Source organism: Parasteatoda tepidariorum, chromosome 8, assembly GCF_982258835.1.
Source record: "Parasteatoda tepidariorum strain Cologne lab strain chromosome 8, Ptep-v5.0, whole genome shotgun sequence".
In the NCBI taxonomy this organism is placed as follows: domain Eukaryota; kingdom Metazoa; phylum Arthropoda; class Arachnida; order Araneae; family Theridiidae; genus Parasteatoda; species Parasteatoda tepidariorum.
Genome location: NC_141762.1, coordinates 101,527,626 through 101,545,420, shown reverse-complemented (window position 1 = coordinate 101,545,420; position 17,795 = coordinate 101,527,626). Strand labels below are relative to the sequence as shown.

General features: G+C 30.3%; 2 protein-coding genes and 1 long non-coding RNA gene across 5 annotated transcripts in view; all 3 read right to left on the bottom strand.

The window, feature by feature from the left end:
- The window catches only part of LOC107457140 (organic anion transporter 3), a 106,372-nt gene that overhangs the window by 50,402 nt on the left and 38,175 nt on the right, over positions 1-17,795 (bottom strand). The gene's annotated exons all lie outside the window — the stretch shown is intronic.
- Positions 79-11,352, bottom strand: LOC107457143 (cystatin-A2). 3 transcript variants are annotated; one of them, XM_087169532.1, is made up of 4 exons: positions 11,013-11,328; positions 10,189-10,266; positions 7,255-7,356; positions 79-1,476 (listed from the first exon to the last, which is right to left on the bottom strand). In XM_087169532.1, the coding sequence occupies exons 1-4, from the start codon at positions 11,079-11,081 to the stop codon at positions 1,354-1,356; spliced, it is 372 nt and encodes a 123-aa protein (XP_087025658.1). In that variant the 5' UTR covers positions 11,082-11,328; the 3' UTR covers positions 79-1,353. The 3 variants fall into 3 exon arrangements, with proteins under 3 accessions (XP_087025658.1, XP_087025659.1, XP_087025660.1); XM_087169533.1 differs by having other exon boundaries at positions 10,195-10,266; positions 11,013-11,327; XM_087169534.1 differs by lacking the exon at positions 10,189-10,266 and having other exon boundaries at positions 11,013-11,352.
- Positions 12,577-17,588, bottom strand: LOC147806584 (uncharacterized). Its single transcript, XR_015435985.1, has 3 exons — positions 16,724-17,588; positions 14,116-14,265; positions 12,577-13,338 (listed from the first exon to the last, which is right to left on the bottom strand). It is a non-coding gene; the product is annotated as an uncharacterized LOC147806584 (long non-coding RNA).

Here is a 17,795-nt window from a genome sequence, read left to right as displayed (position 1 = left end):
CAGACATAAAACTTCAAAGGATTAAGACAATGAAAAAAAAAAAGAAAAAAGAAGAAAGTATACGTGTAGACACAAAACTATGTATTGGAAATCAGTTTTATTATTTTTTCCATTATACTTTACAGAAGAATAATACCAAGGTTAATGATGCAAAATTTTTGCGCACAAAGATATGCTGATTATTATGCAAAAAATGCACCAATTTCCTTTTGATTACGGAAAGATAAATTTATAAGATACACAACTTTTTATGAAACTGAATCTGAGATTTCCACAAACAAGTGACAAAAAACATTTAATAGAAACACACATAGTTTTTAGCACTCCTAAATGCATGTAAATAACATCTGGAAATTAATAAAACATTTATATTTTTAAAAGAGTGATTAGTGTTTTTGGAATAGCAATTTTTGAAATACAGTTTCTTCACAATAGTTTATCCAAAATTTCAAGATAAATGATAGAAAAAGATCGCAATAATAATAATCAATACATTATTCTTAATCGTTTGCTTCAAAATGATGCCAATAATGATATTCATCAATAATTCACTTTTAATAAAGGAATTTTTTTCATAAAATACAGCATATAAAGCAAATGATTGAGGTAAAAATTACTAGAATGGGCCAGATTTGAAAGCTTATTATTGTAATTAAACCTCTTTCAGAAATCACTTAAATGTAAATTATTTTTAATTAATTACATTGTAAAAAAATAAACCTCTTCATTACTAACATATTACAGGGAAAAATACTTATAACTACTATACATAACTTTAAACTACATTCGTATAACACTTAATGTGTCAGGCACATTTTAATTACCTTCTTCTCAACATGTAAATCAGGGTGCGTTGCCAGATTTTTCAACAAAAAATAAGCACCTTTCAAATACTTTTTAAAAGCACTCAAAAAATATTGTTAATTACTTTCCAAAAAAAAAAATCTTAATTTGGATATGTGCAGTAATAAAAATTAGTTTTTTTTTCCTATCGTTTAAAGTTCTTAATTGAATAAGCATAAAACCAATAAAATTCAAAAAAATTTTCAATCATGATAAAATAACTATCATAATAAAATAACAATCATGATAAAATAACTAGTTTCTCATAAATATTGCAAAGATAATTGAGAAAATCATGCACTTTTTGCAAAGAAAAAAAATTCCATTTTTAAACAATAGAAAATTAAGCACTTTTCATAAACTCTGAATAAAAAATGCACCTTTAAGGGCTTTTAAAAAAACATAAATCAAAAATAAGCACCTTTAGGCACTTTTTAAAAACACTACACACCCTGTAAAAATAATATATATTACATTAAGAAATTATAGGTATACAAATGAGAGGCAGTCTTATTGAAAATATTCAATATTCTCTTCCAGAGACTTGTCCAACTGGAATGCTGACAAGGTTACATCTCCTTGAAAACTTCGATGCACACGTAAATGTAGATGTTGACCTGGAGCATGTCTCACCTGGAACAAAAGGTTCAATTAATTTTCAAATATCTATTAGATTACGATTAAAATATTTATCTATTTACGTGTGTCCAAAAGTGTGGAAAGGGTAAAATATCTCGAGAAGTATGCATTAGATCAACAATGTGAACATATCACTATATTAAGTTAAAGGTAATTTCACTAGACTTTATCAGGGTGTGTAGCCAAATCTTTCAACAAAAAATAAGCACCTCTTAAGTAGTGATGCAACGGATCTTAAATTGGCCGGATAACGGATACCCGGCCAATCTTTGAGCTGGATATCCGGTATCTGGCGGAAGTACTTTTTTAAAAATAAGTATTTATATTTAATTGGACTAGACAAAACTTATTATCTTTCTTTTGCTTATATGATTACATATTTCTTTTAAATAAACTTTCAATTAAAAGTACTTAGTTATAGGCTGCGGTTATATTTTACTTCATTTTTATAATTGTGAAGAGGTGAAACAGACAAAAAAGCATCAACTTCTCCACTATTAAATCATCTAAGGAGAAAACATTTAGCAGAATATGCCAAAATTAATTGCTGCAATGAAAAAGGTCATGATTTAGGTTTTGAATCCACTGATGATACTGTAAATGCAGATGATCCCAGTACAAGTTCTAAAAAAAGAAGATTGGAGCAACCAACTTTAGAGGCAGTTCTGGAAAAGAGTAAAATCTGGGATATAAACAATCCAAAAGCTGTAGAATTACATTACGCTATTGGCCAAATGATAGCAGTAGATAATCAGCCATACTTATTTGTGGAAGATGAAGGTTTTTGAAATCTTATGGCAAAAGCACAACCGCAGTATAAAGTTCCATCAAGGGAATATTTCAAACAAGTAATTATACCAAAAATGCATTCAAAATGTAAAGAAGAAATTGAGTCATTGCTTTTTTCAGCTACATATATATCTTTAACTACTGATATATGGTCTAATTTAGTAAATAAAGACAGTTTTATTAGCTTTACTGCTCACTGGATAGATAATGATTCTAATTACAAACATTTTGTATTAAACTCAAGACACTTTCCCGGAAGTCATACTGGAGAAAATGTAGGCAAGATGTTAAGCAGCTTCAGCGAGGAATGGAAAGTGACAAGTAAAATATATCTGGTCATTCGTGATGGTGGTTCAAATATTGTAAAAGCCGTAAATGATCTCAATTTAGAAAGTGAATCTTGTTTTTTACATAATTTGCATTTAATTGTAAGTGATGCATTAAATTCCCAAAGAGCATTAAAGGATATCATTGCTCTAGGAAGAAGAATTGTTGGCCATTTCAACCATTCTTCTTTAGCTTTTTCAAAATTTAAAGAAATACAATACAGTGGAGCATCGTTTATACGACGATCACTTATACGACGTTTACATTTATACGACGTTTTAGTGTGGTCCCAAATCATTCCTATTCATTTTAATGTAAAAATATATCGTTTATACGACGCGCAGAATCGGTTATACGTCGGTTTTTAGATTTTGTTCACGTTTATTCAATTTTTTATTTTTTCTTGTGTATTTTAAAAAAGGGCGGCATTTGCCAACATGAATGATACAGAAAAGGGTGTCAACAAGACTGCTTGGATGACGACCGTAATTTTTACTAGATGACTGAAAAAACTAGACAATGTTATGAAGAGGAAAAAACGAAAAATTTTGCTATTCATCGACCAATGTCCAGCGCACCCATCGATACTAATTATTTTGGAAAATGTAAAAGCTCTCTTTTTTCCTGCAAATTGCACAAGTGCGCTTCAGCCATTATATTTGGCCGCGATTAGAAATTTAAAATTGCATCATAGAAAGCAGTAACTTCAACTCCCTATTCAAAGCATTGTAGAGAATAATAGCAAGAAAATATAATTAAAGGTAACATACATTCAAACGGCTCACTGCAATTTTTCTCCTTCGGTTATTTGTTTGTTTTGCTTTGTCTAATTTAGAAATTTATGTAAATCAACACGTTAAACATTAAAATTAACTGAAAACAGAGTTAGTTTCAGTTCTAGCAGTAAAAATCGATTATACGACGCTATCGTTTATACGACGTTTTTCGGTGGTCCCTTCGGCGTCGTATAAACGATGCTCCACTGTATATATTTCATTTTTACCTTTCTACTCAATATTTTATTTCAAGCCAAATGTTACTGCCGGATAATCATAATATCCGGCCATAACCGGATATCCGTTGCATCTCTATTTTTAAGCACTCTATACATTAATAAAATGCAAAATAACTATCAAAGACTTTACATATTCAAGAAAAAATAACTAGTTTCTGACAAAGAATTCTTTTCTTGATTATATTAGCCATTATAAAATGATCGAGAGATTTTTCGATTCAATATCAAAAGGTGGGAAATGGAGCTTGAAATTGAGAATATCTTGCAAAATGCAGCACAGTCGCACACATGAGTGCAATAATCTCACCGAACTCAGCTCAGTAGACGCACATACGGACTCACAAGTATTTAATCAAACATGTAAAATGATTGGCTTTTCGTACGTTGTGGACGGACAGTATGCCGAAATAGATTGTGGTTGAATGAGTTGCAACAACGTTGAATAGAACAATGTGAAAAGCATAATACGTGGCGAAAATCGACATGGTAAAGAAAAATATCTCAATTTTCGACAAGGGAAAATTAAGCACTTTTAAAAACACCCAATGAAAAAAGCAACTTTAAGGTCTTTTAAAAAACAAAAATCAAAAATAAGCACCTTTAAGCACTTTTTAAAAACGCTATGCACCATGTATTAGATTATAATATTTATCTATTTAAATGTGGAATGTCTAAAAGTGTGGAAAGGGTAAAATATCTCGAGAAGAATGCATTAGATCAACAATGTGAACATATCAAGTGAAAGGTAATTTCACTAGACTTTAGAAACTCTGAGTCCTTAGGATTCATTTTCAAGGTCATCATTTAAAATCAGGGTTGGAATTTCGGACATCCTAAACTGGTTTTGAACAGAACATGTGGGTTTTACTGTCTTAAACTGTCCAAAATCTTGAACGTTGGTAAAAACTCTATAGGTGTAAGCATTGTACACATAATAATTACATATATTAATAAATATTTGATATTTTTTACACAATTTGCTTTAACTTATTAATAGAAAATAATATAATAGGAAAATATCCATAAGTTTTGAAGCTCCACAATTCATTAAGCAACAAAATTAAATATCTTATCCTTAAAATATGAATAAATATGCTTTTAATACTGATAAATTATGTTTTTGCATAAGGATAAATAATGCAATATTAAAAATAATAATAAACTTTTAATAAAATAAAAACTTGTCTTCATTTTGTTTCTTGTTCAAAATATAACCTTTTATCTTTCACTATATTCTATTTAAAATCGTGACATAATTTTAATAAAAAGGTTTTGGACAGTTTAAGACAGTTTTGAACAATACAGTTCAAACCGTGGATGAATCCATTCTGTCCTAAGCCTTGCCAACTCTGTTTAAAATAATATAAATTTCCCATTTATCTTCTTCAGTTACAGTTTTCTGCCTTAATATTCAACAGTCTGAACTAAAATCATAATAATTGTTTTAAATTTTGTTCACACACATTCAGTTTCTTGCCTTACTATTAATCTTCTTTGTTTAAATATACACATTTTTATTGGCAAAAACCACCACTCTGTAGCAAAAAAACTAAAATAAAAAAAGAATTTAAAAAAAAATTTACTCTCAACAGAACTTTAAAAAAAAAAAATAATTACTCTCAACAGAACTTTAAAAAAAAAAAAAAAAACGCACATAAATTAGTATAACTATTGTAGATTATATTATAAACTATATTATATATGTAATTTTCATACACAAAATATACAATAAAAAATGAATGTAATTAAGAGTTTTGCTTCAACATGACCGTCAAATTTTATTGTGTGAATAATCCACATACCTTTATTAAATTATTAACAAAATGAATTACAAATTGAAACAGAAATTTAACGAGCTAATTAGTTTAAAAAATCAGATATGCACATTTTTTTAACTATGCTACTCCACCACCATGGCATAGCCACAGTTGCTCACTGGGTTATGATAAGAGAATAACAATTCTGGCATTTTTGAGGGCAACAGGAAAGAGATCTAAGTGCCCACCATTAAATATCAGTGCCCGCCGTTTATTAAAATCACTTTCGTTTTATGCTCTTTTGATTTTATTAAGCGGCTGATTTTATTAAGAGGCGATTCAACATTTGAAACAAAAAACAAATTTTACGATATATTCTAAATGCAAGCACTTTAAAAGCTGAAATAATGACCACATTAATGCTTTATTTTAACTAATTTAATTATTTTAATAAAGTAAAACCCTACATAAGATTAAATTTATAAAAGTTTTGCAAAACACCGATCAATGGTTGCTTGAGTTGCAGTATTTAAAATTAACTTTTCAATATCATTTGAGAGTTTATAGAAGTTTTTATAGTTTTCGATATTCCTTCTCTTTGTTCTAAAGCTTGCCGCAATACATTAAGTGCTTTTCTGACTTCTATTGAAGATGGCACTGATGAGTTTATTTCATTTTCTGAGTCTGATTCCTCCATTTCTTGATGGGAAATAACTTTGCAATTTTTGATGTCTGTAACTATTTTAGAATCAGATTTTTCTCCTGATGTTAATAACGTGATGTCTCCTCGTCAATAGCTACGTAACGTGAAAAATTCTCGTCCATTTCATTTTCTTCATTGCTGATCATTTCTTCGAAACAGTTATGAGCCTCATCTCCATCCCCATTGTACATTTAGGAAGCTTATCATAGTTTTGCAACACTGCGAATTTATCTTTAAGACTCAAAACCTGCTTTTTCGGCATGCTGATAAAATTTAATACTAAACGAACTTAAAAATGATATGTGCTCTAACTATAATTTACTCAAACGACTTAAATAATATGGAACATGGGCACAGACAGTTTTTGGAAATGTATTCATGTTCTCTGTTAAGATAGATAACAAAAGAAACTTCTCTCCCTTCTATGGTTCATTCAATAAAAAGCAAGATAAGAATTCGACCCCCTGGTGAGTGAGATAGGTTTCTCCAAACTTCATTCAAGTCAAGGAATTAACATTGATAAATTGATTTCTATGAACTCGCCGCTAACCATCCACCTAAGTATATCACAGGTTTGTGAGTAACTGTTGCTTCTTCTAAAAATATCTTTAACTTCAAAAAAATAAAATTTTATAAATAAGAATAGAAAAAGCTGAAATATTGCACCTTTGATTTATTATGTAGTCGAAATTTTGATTTTAAAAAGCGGTGGCATTGATTTTATTAAAGGATGTTTTTAACATGTATTAATATTGTTACGATTCGGTTCTTGTCGATTTGATTTTATAAAGCGGCTGATTTTATTATCCGGTGATTTTATTAGCGGCGGGCACTGTATTGAATTGAGATGGCTCCGCGATGAAGACACAGAACTGTCATTGTAAAAAAGTTAGTTTTTAATTCCTTCCCAGTGACAACTTGAAGCCCACTCAGCTTCAGATCAATGGGCACCAGCTTTATTGGAAGTAAAGGTGGCGTGTGCGTTTGACACACCACATTGTCGCAATTATGCAGATGGTCACGAAATTGTGGAGCCTTAGACTTCATGATCCCTGATTCAAAATCCCAACTTCACCGAGTTATATTTATATAAAAATCAGAATTTTTTCAAGCATTCATTGAGCTTAATCTTACCACCTTGTGATTACTACCAAAAAAGTATAAACAATAAAGGTGCTTACTTTGATAAAATAATTGGTTCCATTAACCAACTGAGATCTGTAGTTGATGGGAGTAAATTCCTCGAATTGAAGACCGGTCTTAGTTTGAACTTCATCTTTTACCTAAAATTAAATATTCATATTCAGTAAAGTTATACTCCTTATAACATTATTCTCTTCATATATTTAAATAGTTATGTATCTTACACACACAAGCAAAATATTACTCAGTCGGGGACTAAATTAAACAGGATCCTAAACCACTAAAATTTGACGTGAAATAATTGTCTGCGTTCCCATGAACAGAAATCAATGTAAAGGAATGATGTAGTTTTTCTATCTAAAAAAACTCTGCCCACCACAAAGTCTAGATTGACCAGGAAAAAAAAAGAGCACATTTTAGATACTTCCCTCTCCTATCCGCCCTGCAGTGGACTGACCGTAAAGACACGGTACTAAGCAGAACACCGAAGTCGAGCAACGCTGGTTACAGTCAGTAAGCGGGTGGGCGACTACTTTGATTGTCCTGCATAGGGTCCGAAGGTGTGCCGTATCAGTCTGCAAAATTGTTCTGCCATAAAATGCTCGTACTAAGGCAGGGGAGCCACCCTCTCATCTTCGGATCATCCTCAGGGATGTTTCCCAGACCCCTTCGCAGATTTTTTCATGCCTTCTGTTACAAAACTCTTTAGCACTAATATCTTTCTGCAAGATACTTCTAATAATAATAAACATATATGTTACTAATTTAAAATAACAAAAGCATGGTGTTTACAAAAATATATATATAATTGTTTTTAATTGAATATGTAACAATTTTCTATTCTAATATTATGTGGATATTCTCGCATTCTGTTGGGAGGGGGGGGGGGTGGCACAAATTATTTCCTTCTTAGCATTTTGTAAATAATTATCACAATAAAAAAATAATTAAAAATCATGAAATCCATTGCAATCATCACCGGAAAAAAAAAGAGGAGGATGAAATCATGCGAATCGGTTTCCTGAAATTTCTTTTCGAGACTAAGTTTTTGTAATAACTAATATTCTATAAAAAAAAAACATCGGATTTAAAAACTATGGAGAAATCAATAGCAAATTCGATAGAATAATTGCATTAAAAAGTAAATACTCAAATGCATGATTCGAATTTTCCATATTGTTTAAAATAAATCGGGATATTTAAAATCCATGTGACACTCAATATCAGTAACTACCGAAAATGCAATTGAAACATTGTATGGATTTACAATACTATTGGCGTACATTGAAGAAGGTCAAAAAGTGTTAATCTAAATGCATGATTCAAATATTGAGTATAAATTTCTGTTGAAAAGAAAAGTAAAATCTTTCTGCAAGAAAAATCTTCAAAAGAAAAGTCTTTCTGCAAGAACTCTGTTAGGTTCTGTGGCATTATGCCATGGGGCCCAGACCGTTGTCAAGAGCCCATTGTGCAGCTCTAGTGTGACGTAAATAAAGTACCAACCAACCCACCCTGATCTCTTTCCAGAATGTTGAATCGGTATCTCTACTTGAATTGGTTCAACCTAACTACAATTATTGATAGTGCTCCAGACAACTGGCAAGGGCAGTTCTTCGGATATACAAATCACATGCTGGCTGTTTAAGTTTTTCTATGCTGTTTCAGTTTCCTGTCTATCTTTTTAATCACAGATTAGCAAAATTCATCATAATTGAGCCATTACATATACTTTGTACTGTAATTTTTTATTATATTTTAAAAAAATACTTTATTTTAAAAAAACAAACTAATAGAGACAAATAAACAGACCGGAAAAATTTTGTATAGACTAGTAATATCTTTTTTTAGTGGTTTTGTCCCCTTTTCTTTTTAAATCTACAGTAGTTTACAGAAATACATTACTAAATATAAGCATCACCAGGGGTCTGTCTAGGCCGAATTTACTACCGTTTAGCGGTACCTTCACAAAATACTTTTACTTAAAATTTTGTTTTTGTATCCCTTAAGAAACGATAAATCCATATTTTGAACATATTTTTTGTTGATTTTTTAATGGATGGGTGGTCTAATGTAAACAATAACAAGCGTCCTTAAACCGGAAGAAATTTAGAAAATTTCCGGTGTATCCCTCCGCTTATGTTATGACTACGAGGCGATGTGTGAACAAGCCTAATATTCTATGCAGTTTTGTTATTGTAATTTGGGTTCAAATCTAAACATAATTGTACCATTCATAAGAGCTTTCAGAAATGTATTGATTCTCAGAGGTCGTAAGGCCAAAAAAATTTTGGAAAGTTAATATCTCATTGTGAATAATTCTTAAGGTTTGTCATGCTTTGTATTTTATCCCTTATTTGGCTACATTTGATTAAAATGTCGCCAAAAATATCTTTTTCAGTTAGCCTAATTAGAAAATATTCTAATGATTATAATATTAATATGATAATGCTGAAGTTTTAAGGCTGAAAGAAAGAACTCAGTACATGCGAAATACTGCAAAAGATATGATGCAATAATATGACGGCGCGTTTTTTCAATCTGCGGCGTAAAAATATATCGGAAGCAGTAACCCGGAAGTCTTGAAAGAGCAATTTTACCACTAGCGCCACCACCCTTAGCTTTACACGATCACCCATCCATATAATGTTTAATTTTTCACAAATTATGTCTAAAGTTTCACAAAATAGGTACCTCTGAGAAAAACCTAGTCTGAACCCTGATTACTTTAAAAAGGTTTTAAACATGACATTAATTTCAATAATTGTGTCTATTTGCTTCCTTAAAGGACTATTCAATTTACTAATTTTTATAAGGATAGATTCTCATTTTGCTAATTTAACTGATAAATGCCAAATTGATGCAAACAGCAAAACCGGAATAGTAAAAAGATACCTTTCTTTCAACCACACACAAGCATATTAAACTACGTTATATTCCTTTTTTCTTAGAACAAAACAAAATGTAGAAATTACTTGTACCAGCAGGAATATTTTCGTATCATGATCTACGCTAAAACAATCGCCAAGACATGGCGACTTCTGAGTAGTGGTCTGCGAAAAACAAAAGGGAAAAAAGCATCAGAAATTTTCAAGTTTAAAATAAAATTTTTAACTTGGTGATTGTAGTAGGCGAAGGAAGATTTCTGTATCCTGATCTGTGGCAGAATAATCACCAAGTCTCGGTAACCTCCAGACAGTGGCCCACTAAAAACGAGATGAAGAAAAAACATCGCAGAAAGGGACCAACGGCTTGCGAGGAACTAAAAAAAAAAAAACATTGCAGAAAAGGACCAACTCAAAAAGTTTAACTTGTAGCCACCTCCGGGCAAATATCTACTTTTATTTTTTTAAAAAATGGCAAATTTAAAATCTATTTGGAATTTTGGCGATTGTAGTTGGGGTGACAATTCACGAAACGGAAATATTCCCTGTAAATAAATAGACAAAAAGCATACATAACTTAGTGTATACAAAAATTTTGAAAATGTTTCATTTAAACCACAACCAATTTTATTTTCAGATTTGGCGAAAATGGTCAACGGAATTGTAATGTAAGTACCCAGACATATATTTATTTAAAAAAGAAAGATTTTAACCATTAGGTACTATACAATTTTATAATCAGAGAAAAAAGTTGAATGAGACACACAAATCTAAACTTATTATTGAACAAATCTATAGGCACTTATAAAGTCAAAAATAACACTCACTTGAATTATGACAAGACATGCAATATCAATTCTAAACTTATAACTGAAAAAATCTCTATCACATAAAATGTCAAAAATAACACTTACTTCTCTAATAATCTGATTAACAGTTTCATCTGGCTCACGAATATCTCCGGTTCCTCCGACCATAGGCATGTTTACAAAGTGTTTTCAGTACCGAATCGTACAAAAAATTGGTAAAACAGTTTACAATGCTCCAATATTATAAGGTTAGATTACATTAGTCATGGGCTTGTCATAGTCATATGCTCGTTGCAGATTGCAGAAAATAAACAAGATATCAATCGATGTTTCCTAGTGATAGTGAAATCTTTCGCGTTGAATATTTTGAACTTTTAAGTTACTGTAACAGGCAACAAATTTCTTTTACGAACGAAAGCGAGGAGAAAACGCATACAAGTAAACAAGTGCGACGAGCTATATGCGTAAGCTTATTCGTAATCGCAGCGCTCGCTTACGCCATCTGCTGGGGAGAAGACGGGTTTTGTTTGCCAAGAAGCCCTTCGCTATCCTTCTCTTCTCAATCGTTTCGGAATGTAAAGTGCGCAAAAAAGGAAGAAAACAGACCACCCTGAATAATTTTTGAAGACTCAATCTTAATGAATCGAGGGTGTGACCTCAATTATGTTAATTAATAAGCGCAGGACGAAATCAGACATGAAAAGGTACTTTCTCTGAATAAACATACCAAACATACCATCCCTTATGAAAAAATCGAGATATAAATGAGGTATAAACAAGGTATATTTTAAAGGTATAAAGGAGGTTGTTATTTAAAGACGTCGTTGAGGTTGAAAAGGGTGCAAATGAATACCTCAAAACCAACCTCAAATATACCTTAATATATACCTCCAGAGGTATATATGTTTCAACTTGAGGTGTTTAATTTTACATCTGGGGAGAGGTAGATATTTACTACTTTAAAGTGTTTCATTTTCAACCTTAGGTTATTACTTATCAGCTTGAAGTATATTTATTTACACTTGTGGAAGTATTTATTCAACAACCTAAAGTGTGTCATTTTACACTTCAGGTTATTATAAATCAACCTCAGGTGTATGTTGTTCGACCTCAGGTAATTATTTTTCAACCTCAGGTATCTAATTTTATGCTTGTAGAGGTATATATTTTTCAACCTGAGGCATATCATTTTACTCTTCAGGTTATTTCAAATCAACCTCAGGTGTATTTTGTTCGACCTTAGGTTATTACTTATCAGCTTGAAATATATTTTTTTACACTTGTGGAAGTATTTATTCAACAACCTAAGGTGTGTCATTTTACACTTCAGGTTATTATAAATCAACCTCAGGTGTATGTTGTTCGACCTCAGGTAATTATTTTTCAACCTCAGGTATCTAATTTTATGCTTGTAGAGGTATATATTTTTCAACCTGAGGCATATCATTTTACTCTTCAGGTTATTTCAAATCTACCTCAGGTGTAATTTTTGATAGTTGGAAAGGTGATTTTTTACTAACGTAAGGTGTATTATTTTTCACCTCAAATATAGGTTTTTATGCTTGTAAAGGAAATTTTTTTAATCAAACTAAAATATGCCATTTTTCCCTTCAGGTTATATTTTTTTATGCTAATGCTGGTAATTAAATATAATTAAACTATTTCTCCTTAGACTGCTAATTTTTAACCTAAAATATATATCTTTTCACTTGTAGAGGTATTTATCACTCTGATGGAGTTTTTAATGTTACACATTAGGTGGTAATTACTTATTAACTTTTTACGGTCTGTCTTAATTTTCACTGCTAATCCTGATGCTAAGAAACTATTTTCTAAACACATAGGCGGAATACGGATGAATCTTTCTTTCGAAAGAATTTTCGACTGATTTCCATGTATTGTGTGAAGAAAAGTAAAATGCAATGCAAAGAATATATCTTCCTTTAATTTTGAAATACAACCCATTGGAATGTATTCTTCCTCACACAATTCAGAATAGGAATTTTCACTTAACGCCTTTAATTTATAGTTTGTGAACCTTGTGCTAATTTGCAATTAAATAGTTCATAAAATTTATTAATCTTGAATTAACATGTAGAGTTGAATAATGTTAAGTATGCTGACTCATAAACCTTAAAAGAACATTTCAAATGTTTCTGTAATTTTAATAATTTCAATTAAACTATCGTGAAAAGAGGATACATTTGTTTCAGAAAAATGTGGGAACTCATTTATATAGAACAGATGTTAAAGGCGCTAATTTTTTGTAAAAGCGAAATAACAGCAAATTTAAATAATTTAGCCAGCTTACAAATAAAAACTTTTATTAACAAAAAAAAATTAATTTTTCGTTCAAGAAATCAAAATTCTTGACAATTACTCTGCTTCTTCTGCAAGTTTGGTGTGCTTACGTTATTTGGAGCATTGGAACCTATAAATAAAAAATTTGAATTAGCGAGAGTCATATTTACATTGATAATGACAAATTTTAAAAGATTAGAATAATATTTTAAAGCTTATTTCGTTGCATAAATCACCTTTTATTATTATTTCTATTCAATTTTGAATAAATAAATGGTTTCTTTAGTAACAGCAGATGAATAAGAATAATAATAATGACCTGCAAAACTCTCCTCCCAGTATATTTCAATTCTTTATTTTGACTGTTTAAACATATCACTTAAAAAAGCTAATTTTTCTATAAGATGCATATAAAAACTGCTGTAAAAATAACACGCTTATTGAAATTCTTAATTTTCCAATAATTCAACCGACCATTTTTAATTATGGATTGTTATGCTGATATTTAAATTTTTTTCTCAGCAAATTTTGAATAAATTCAATTGTTTAAATTTTTAGTCCAATTTCGCAAAAGAAATTGTACTAAAACCAATTCTCAATGCTGCTGATTCCGAAAATAATTGTCTATCACGTAAGGTTTTTAAAAACAAAAGGTCATTTTCAACCTTTTATTTAATGTGATCAAGAATCAATCATCTTTTAATAAAAGAATGTAGAACATCAATGTTTTGTGTTTTTCATGCCCCATCGAAATAAAAGCAACATTAAGTTTATATGTTTACTTGCCTGAGAGAATAATTTAAGATAATGCTATAAAATAATGTTTTCAAAAATCAAAGATCATGCAAACTTTATCAGTAATTTTTTAGGTGAAAAGATTTCATTGAATCAAAGGAGAATAATTTACTTGTCTTTTTTCTTTTTGGTGTATATTTAGAGTTACTCCCAGGGGAAGGCTCTCCAGTTACTAGTCTCCACTTCCTCCTAGCTGCAGAGCACGTATTATTGACAGCCTTATTCAAACCTTGAAATTCTGGATGCCATTTACGGAGCAGCTCTGTAAAAGTTGCATGTTCAAGTTGAGTAAAATCAAGTTATATAAAAGTTGCATAGCAAGTTTCATTCGGATATTTTCAGATGAGATTTTTTTTTAAGAAATTGAAGGAAATTGAAATATATATTTATATAACTTTGATAAGTTACTAATGTTGACAACAAAAATCCAGAGTCAATAATACTTTTAAACTTTTTTAACTACAATATAGGCAGATTAAGTATAGGTTCACCAAAATGATTTTAATATTTAATTGAAATAATAAAATTATTTTTTTGGAATAGCTGTCTCAGTAAATTTGTTTTATACAATATTCTTTGTGGATTAAAGATAAAAACTATTTTATTAGAGCACACTATTTATACGAAAAGTTTTCATGTTCTTTTAGTCTCTTTACGAGTCTTCACGAGTCTTATTAAAAATAAATTGAAAATCATTCCAAAATATTAAACTGCATCATGTTGATCTAGAATAATATTCAAGATTTTGCCTTAGCGGACTAAAAACTAAAATAAAACTAAACACAGTGGCGCGACAGCCCATAGAGGGTCAAGGTCTACTGTGCCCATTTCAGTTTTCTTGACCTTGGGCTCTGGGATGCAGGAGCAGATGTTCCGGTTAGGTGGTCAGCCGAACGCGGAACCCCCAGTGTTTAGTTCCCAAGCATGCTTGGTACTCATTTATCGACCCACTGAAGGGATGAAAGGCTGAGTCAACCTTGCCCGGCCCAAGGATCAAACCCAGGACCTGTGGCACGGAAGAGCGGGGCGTTGCCTTAGTGGACTAAACGGACAAAAAGTTTGAATTTTGCATGAGAATTTTTTAAGTGGATGCCAGTTTTCCTTCACCTATAGTTGCCTTTTTGCTAACTAACTTCAGATATTATTTAATAGGTGATACACATACAAATACTTTTAAGATACTCAACTAAACCAAGCTTATGTATAAAAGGGCAAGTAAACTTAAACTAGGCTGCATTAATTTCTTCGTAAAAATTTTAGTAACTTGTACTTGTCAGAATTCAATATGCTGTTGCTGGAATTATTATGGTGTTATTGAAGAAATGATTTCTGGTGAAAAGATGCGTTCTCTTAATCTTAATTTTAATGTTGAACTAAGCCATATTACACAAGTAACTAATTCTGGCAACTTTAACTTAATTCCTGTGACAAATATATCTTCTGTTTGTATTTCCATCCAGTGCGATGACACTGGAAAAATTTATTTTGCTAATGTGGTGAACAATCTAGAATTAGAATAACTTTTTTCTCTCTAGAGGCAATGTATATGTAAGTTCAGTAATCCCCGCTTATATATAATGTAATCGCTGTTAATATCAATCACTTATTATTACCGACATTATTCGGTTCTGATTTTTTTTCATTGATATTATAGTTTTCTGTGATCCTTACATAATTTAATGTTATTAGAATTTAATTTTCAAAATTCTTTATTTATTAGCGTTATATTTTTATTTACTCTGCACATTTAAAAATAAAAAAAATTCTTTTCTTTCTCTGCGATAATGTTAGAATTTCCAATTTCTCATCATTTCTGGAGTTTAAAAACAAAATATTTTTCAGATTATGAAAATTTATGAAGTTTGCTTTATTAATTTGTGAGGGGGGTTAAAAAATTAGTTCACTAAAATTAGCTTGAATCTTATCTCATATTACATATATTTTTATTAAAAAAAATTTCAGATTTTATTAGGAATTCTCATATATTTTTTTATGAAATTTGTTGATTTGATATGGTAAACTTGTTTCCTACCTTAGAATCACCTGTTAATAGTAAACATTAATTTAAAAAAATGAATATTTACTTCGAAAAACAGGATTGTTTTTTTTCTTCATGTTTGTAAATATATATTTTTATGAAAATGCAACTTTTGAAGAAATATTAAAATTTTTGTGTGATGTATTTACCCTGATTGCAATTTTTATTGTATATGTTTATTTTATTAGTTAAATATGTATGTTAGATTTTTGTTGAAGGCAACAAATATGCATTTCGTTCCTTACAATAGTATTATTTATTTGTTTTATTACCTGCAATACATAAAAACTGTTAACTTTCAATTTTCAGTGATTTATTTATAAGAGAAATTATGAACCTTTTACTCAATCAGCTTGCATACTGCTACGTTAAAACATATACATTTAAGCAAAACAAAAATAATAGTTATATTTGAATAAATTACAAACAATAAAATATACTGTGCGTAACCTGCTGTAACGATTCACCAGTAACGTTACCCTAAACAGCGACGAGAAATATTTAGATTGATCTGTCTTATTGCTAAGCCTACAACAATAGCCTCAAAGAATATCCTCCGACTTAAATAATGTAAGATCAGGACGCGTCTTTAAAACAAAAATAATGAAACTTAAGTTTGAAAATTGAAGCATATTTGATTAAAAGTGACAAAGCTAAATTAATAAATGTCAAGCACACTTACCGAATTTTAAAGAAACTTTCGATTGTAAACACACACGCCATTTGCCGGCTAGCACGGAACTCTGGGAAGTGAGCTAGTTGATATGAAGTGTACTTTAAACAACCTTAAAACAACCTTAGGTATAAATAAAATGACTTCATACATCTCAATAAAGACCTCACTCTCTTTAGTTGAAAAAAATTATATTTTTTATACCTCGTAAATACCTCTTTTGTTACAAGTGTAAAAAAAACAACCTGGTGAACCTTAAAAACTGCCTCATGATTCTGGTTGATATGAAGTGAATTTTAAACAACCTCAAAATAAGCTTAGGTATAAATAAAAGGACTTCATATACCTCAATAAATATCTCACTCTCGTTAGTTGAAATAAGGTCAATTTTTTTATACCTCAAAAATACCTCTTTTATTACAAGTATCAGAAAATCAACTTGATATACCTTAAAAATCACCTTATCAGTCTGGTTGATTTGAAGTGAATTTAAAACAACCTCAAAATAAGCTTAGGTATAAATAAAATGACTTCATATACCTCAATAAATATCTCACTCTTTTTAGTTGAAATAAGGTAAAAAATTTTACACCTCAAAAATACCTCTTTTGTTACAAATGTAAGAAAATAAACCTGGTATACCTTAAAAATCACCTTATCAGTCTGGATGATTTGAAGTGAATTTTAAACAACCTCAAAACAAGCTGAAGTATATATAAATCAACCTCGTACACCTTAATTACAACCTTTACGAGGTATAATTTTTATTTCTGTTTTCTCTGCAACCTTAAATATACCTCAAATATACCTCAAAACAACCTTAATACCTCAAAAATACCTCAAATCAACCTTAAATATACCTTAAATTTTCATAAGGGATAACCATACAAACTTTGGTTAAAAAGAGATAAAGCAAAATACACAAATTAACACTAAACATGCGATAACTGGTCAAAAGACCTGTTAATATATGTTGTATTGTACTGTATTGTATTGTAAAGTGAACGTCATATGTTTAGTATTAACATCAAGGGGTCCAAATTTAGGATCGCTCTCCTGACCAAACTAGTTTGATCATATT

Coding starts and splice junctions, on each gene's coding strand:
- LOC107457143 (XM_087169532.1), bottom strand. CDS start 11,081: ATGCCTATGGTCGGAGGAACCGGAGATATTCGTGAGCCAGATGAAACT. Junction 7,357..10,188: donor AAATATTCCTGCTGGTACAA/GTAATTTCTACA, acceptor ATTTAATTTTAG/GTAAAAGATGAAGTTCAAAC. Junction 1,477..7,254: donor GAACCAATTATTTTATCAAA/GTAAGCACCTTT, acceptor CTTTTGTTCCAG/GTGAGACATGCTCCAGGTCA.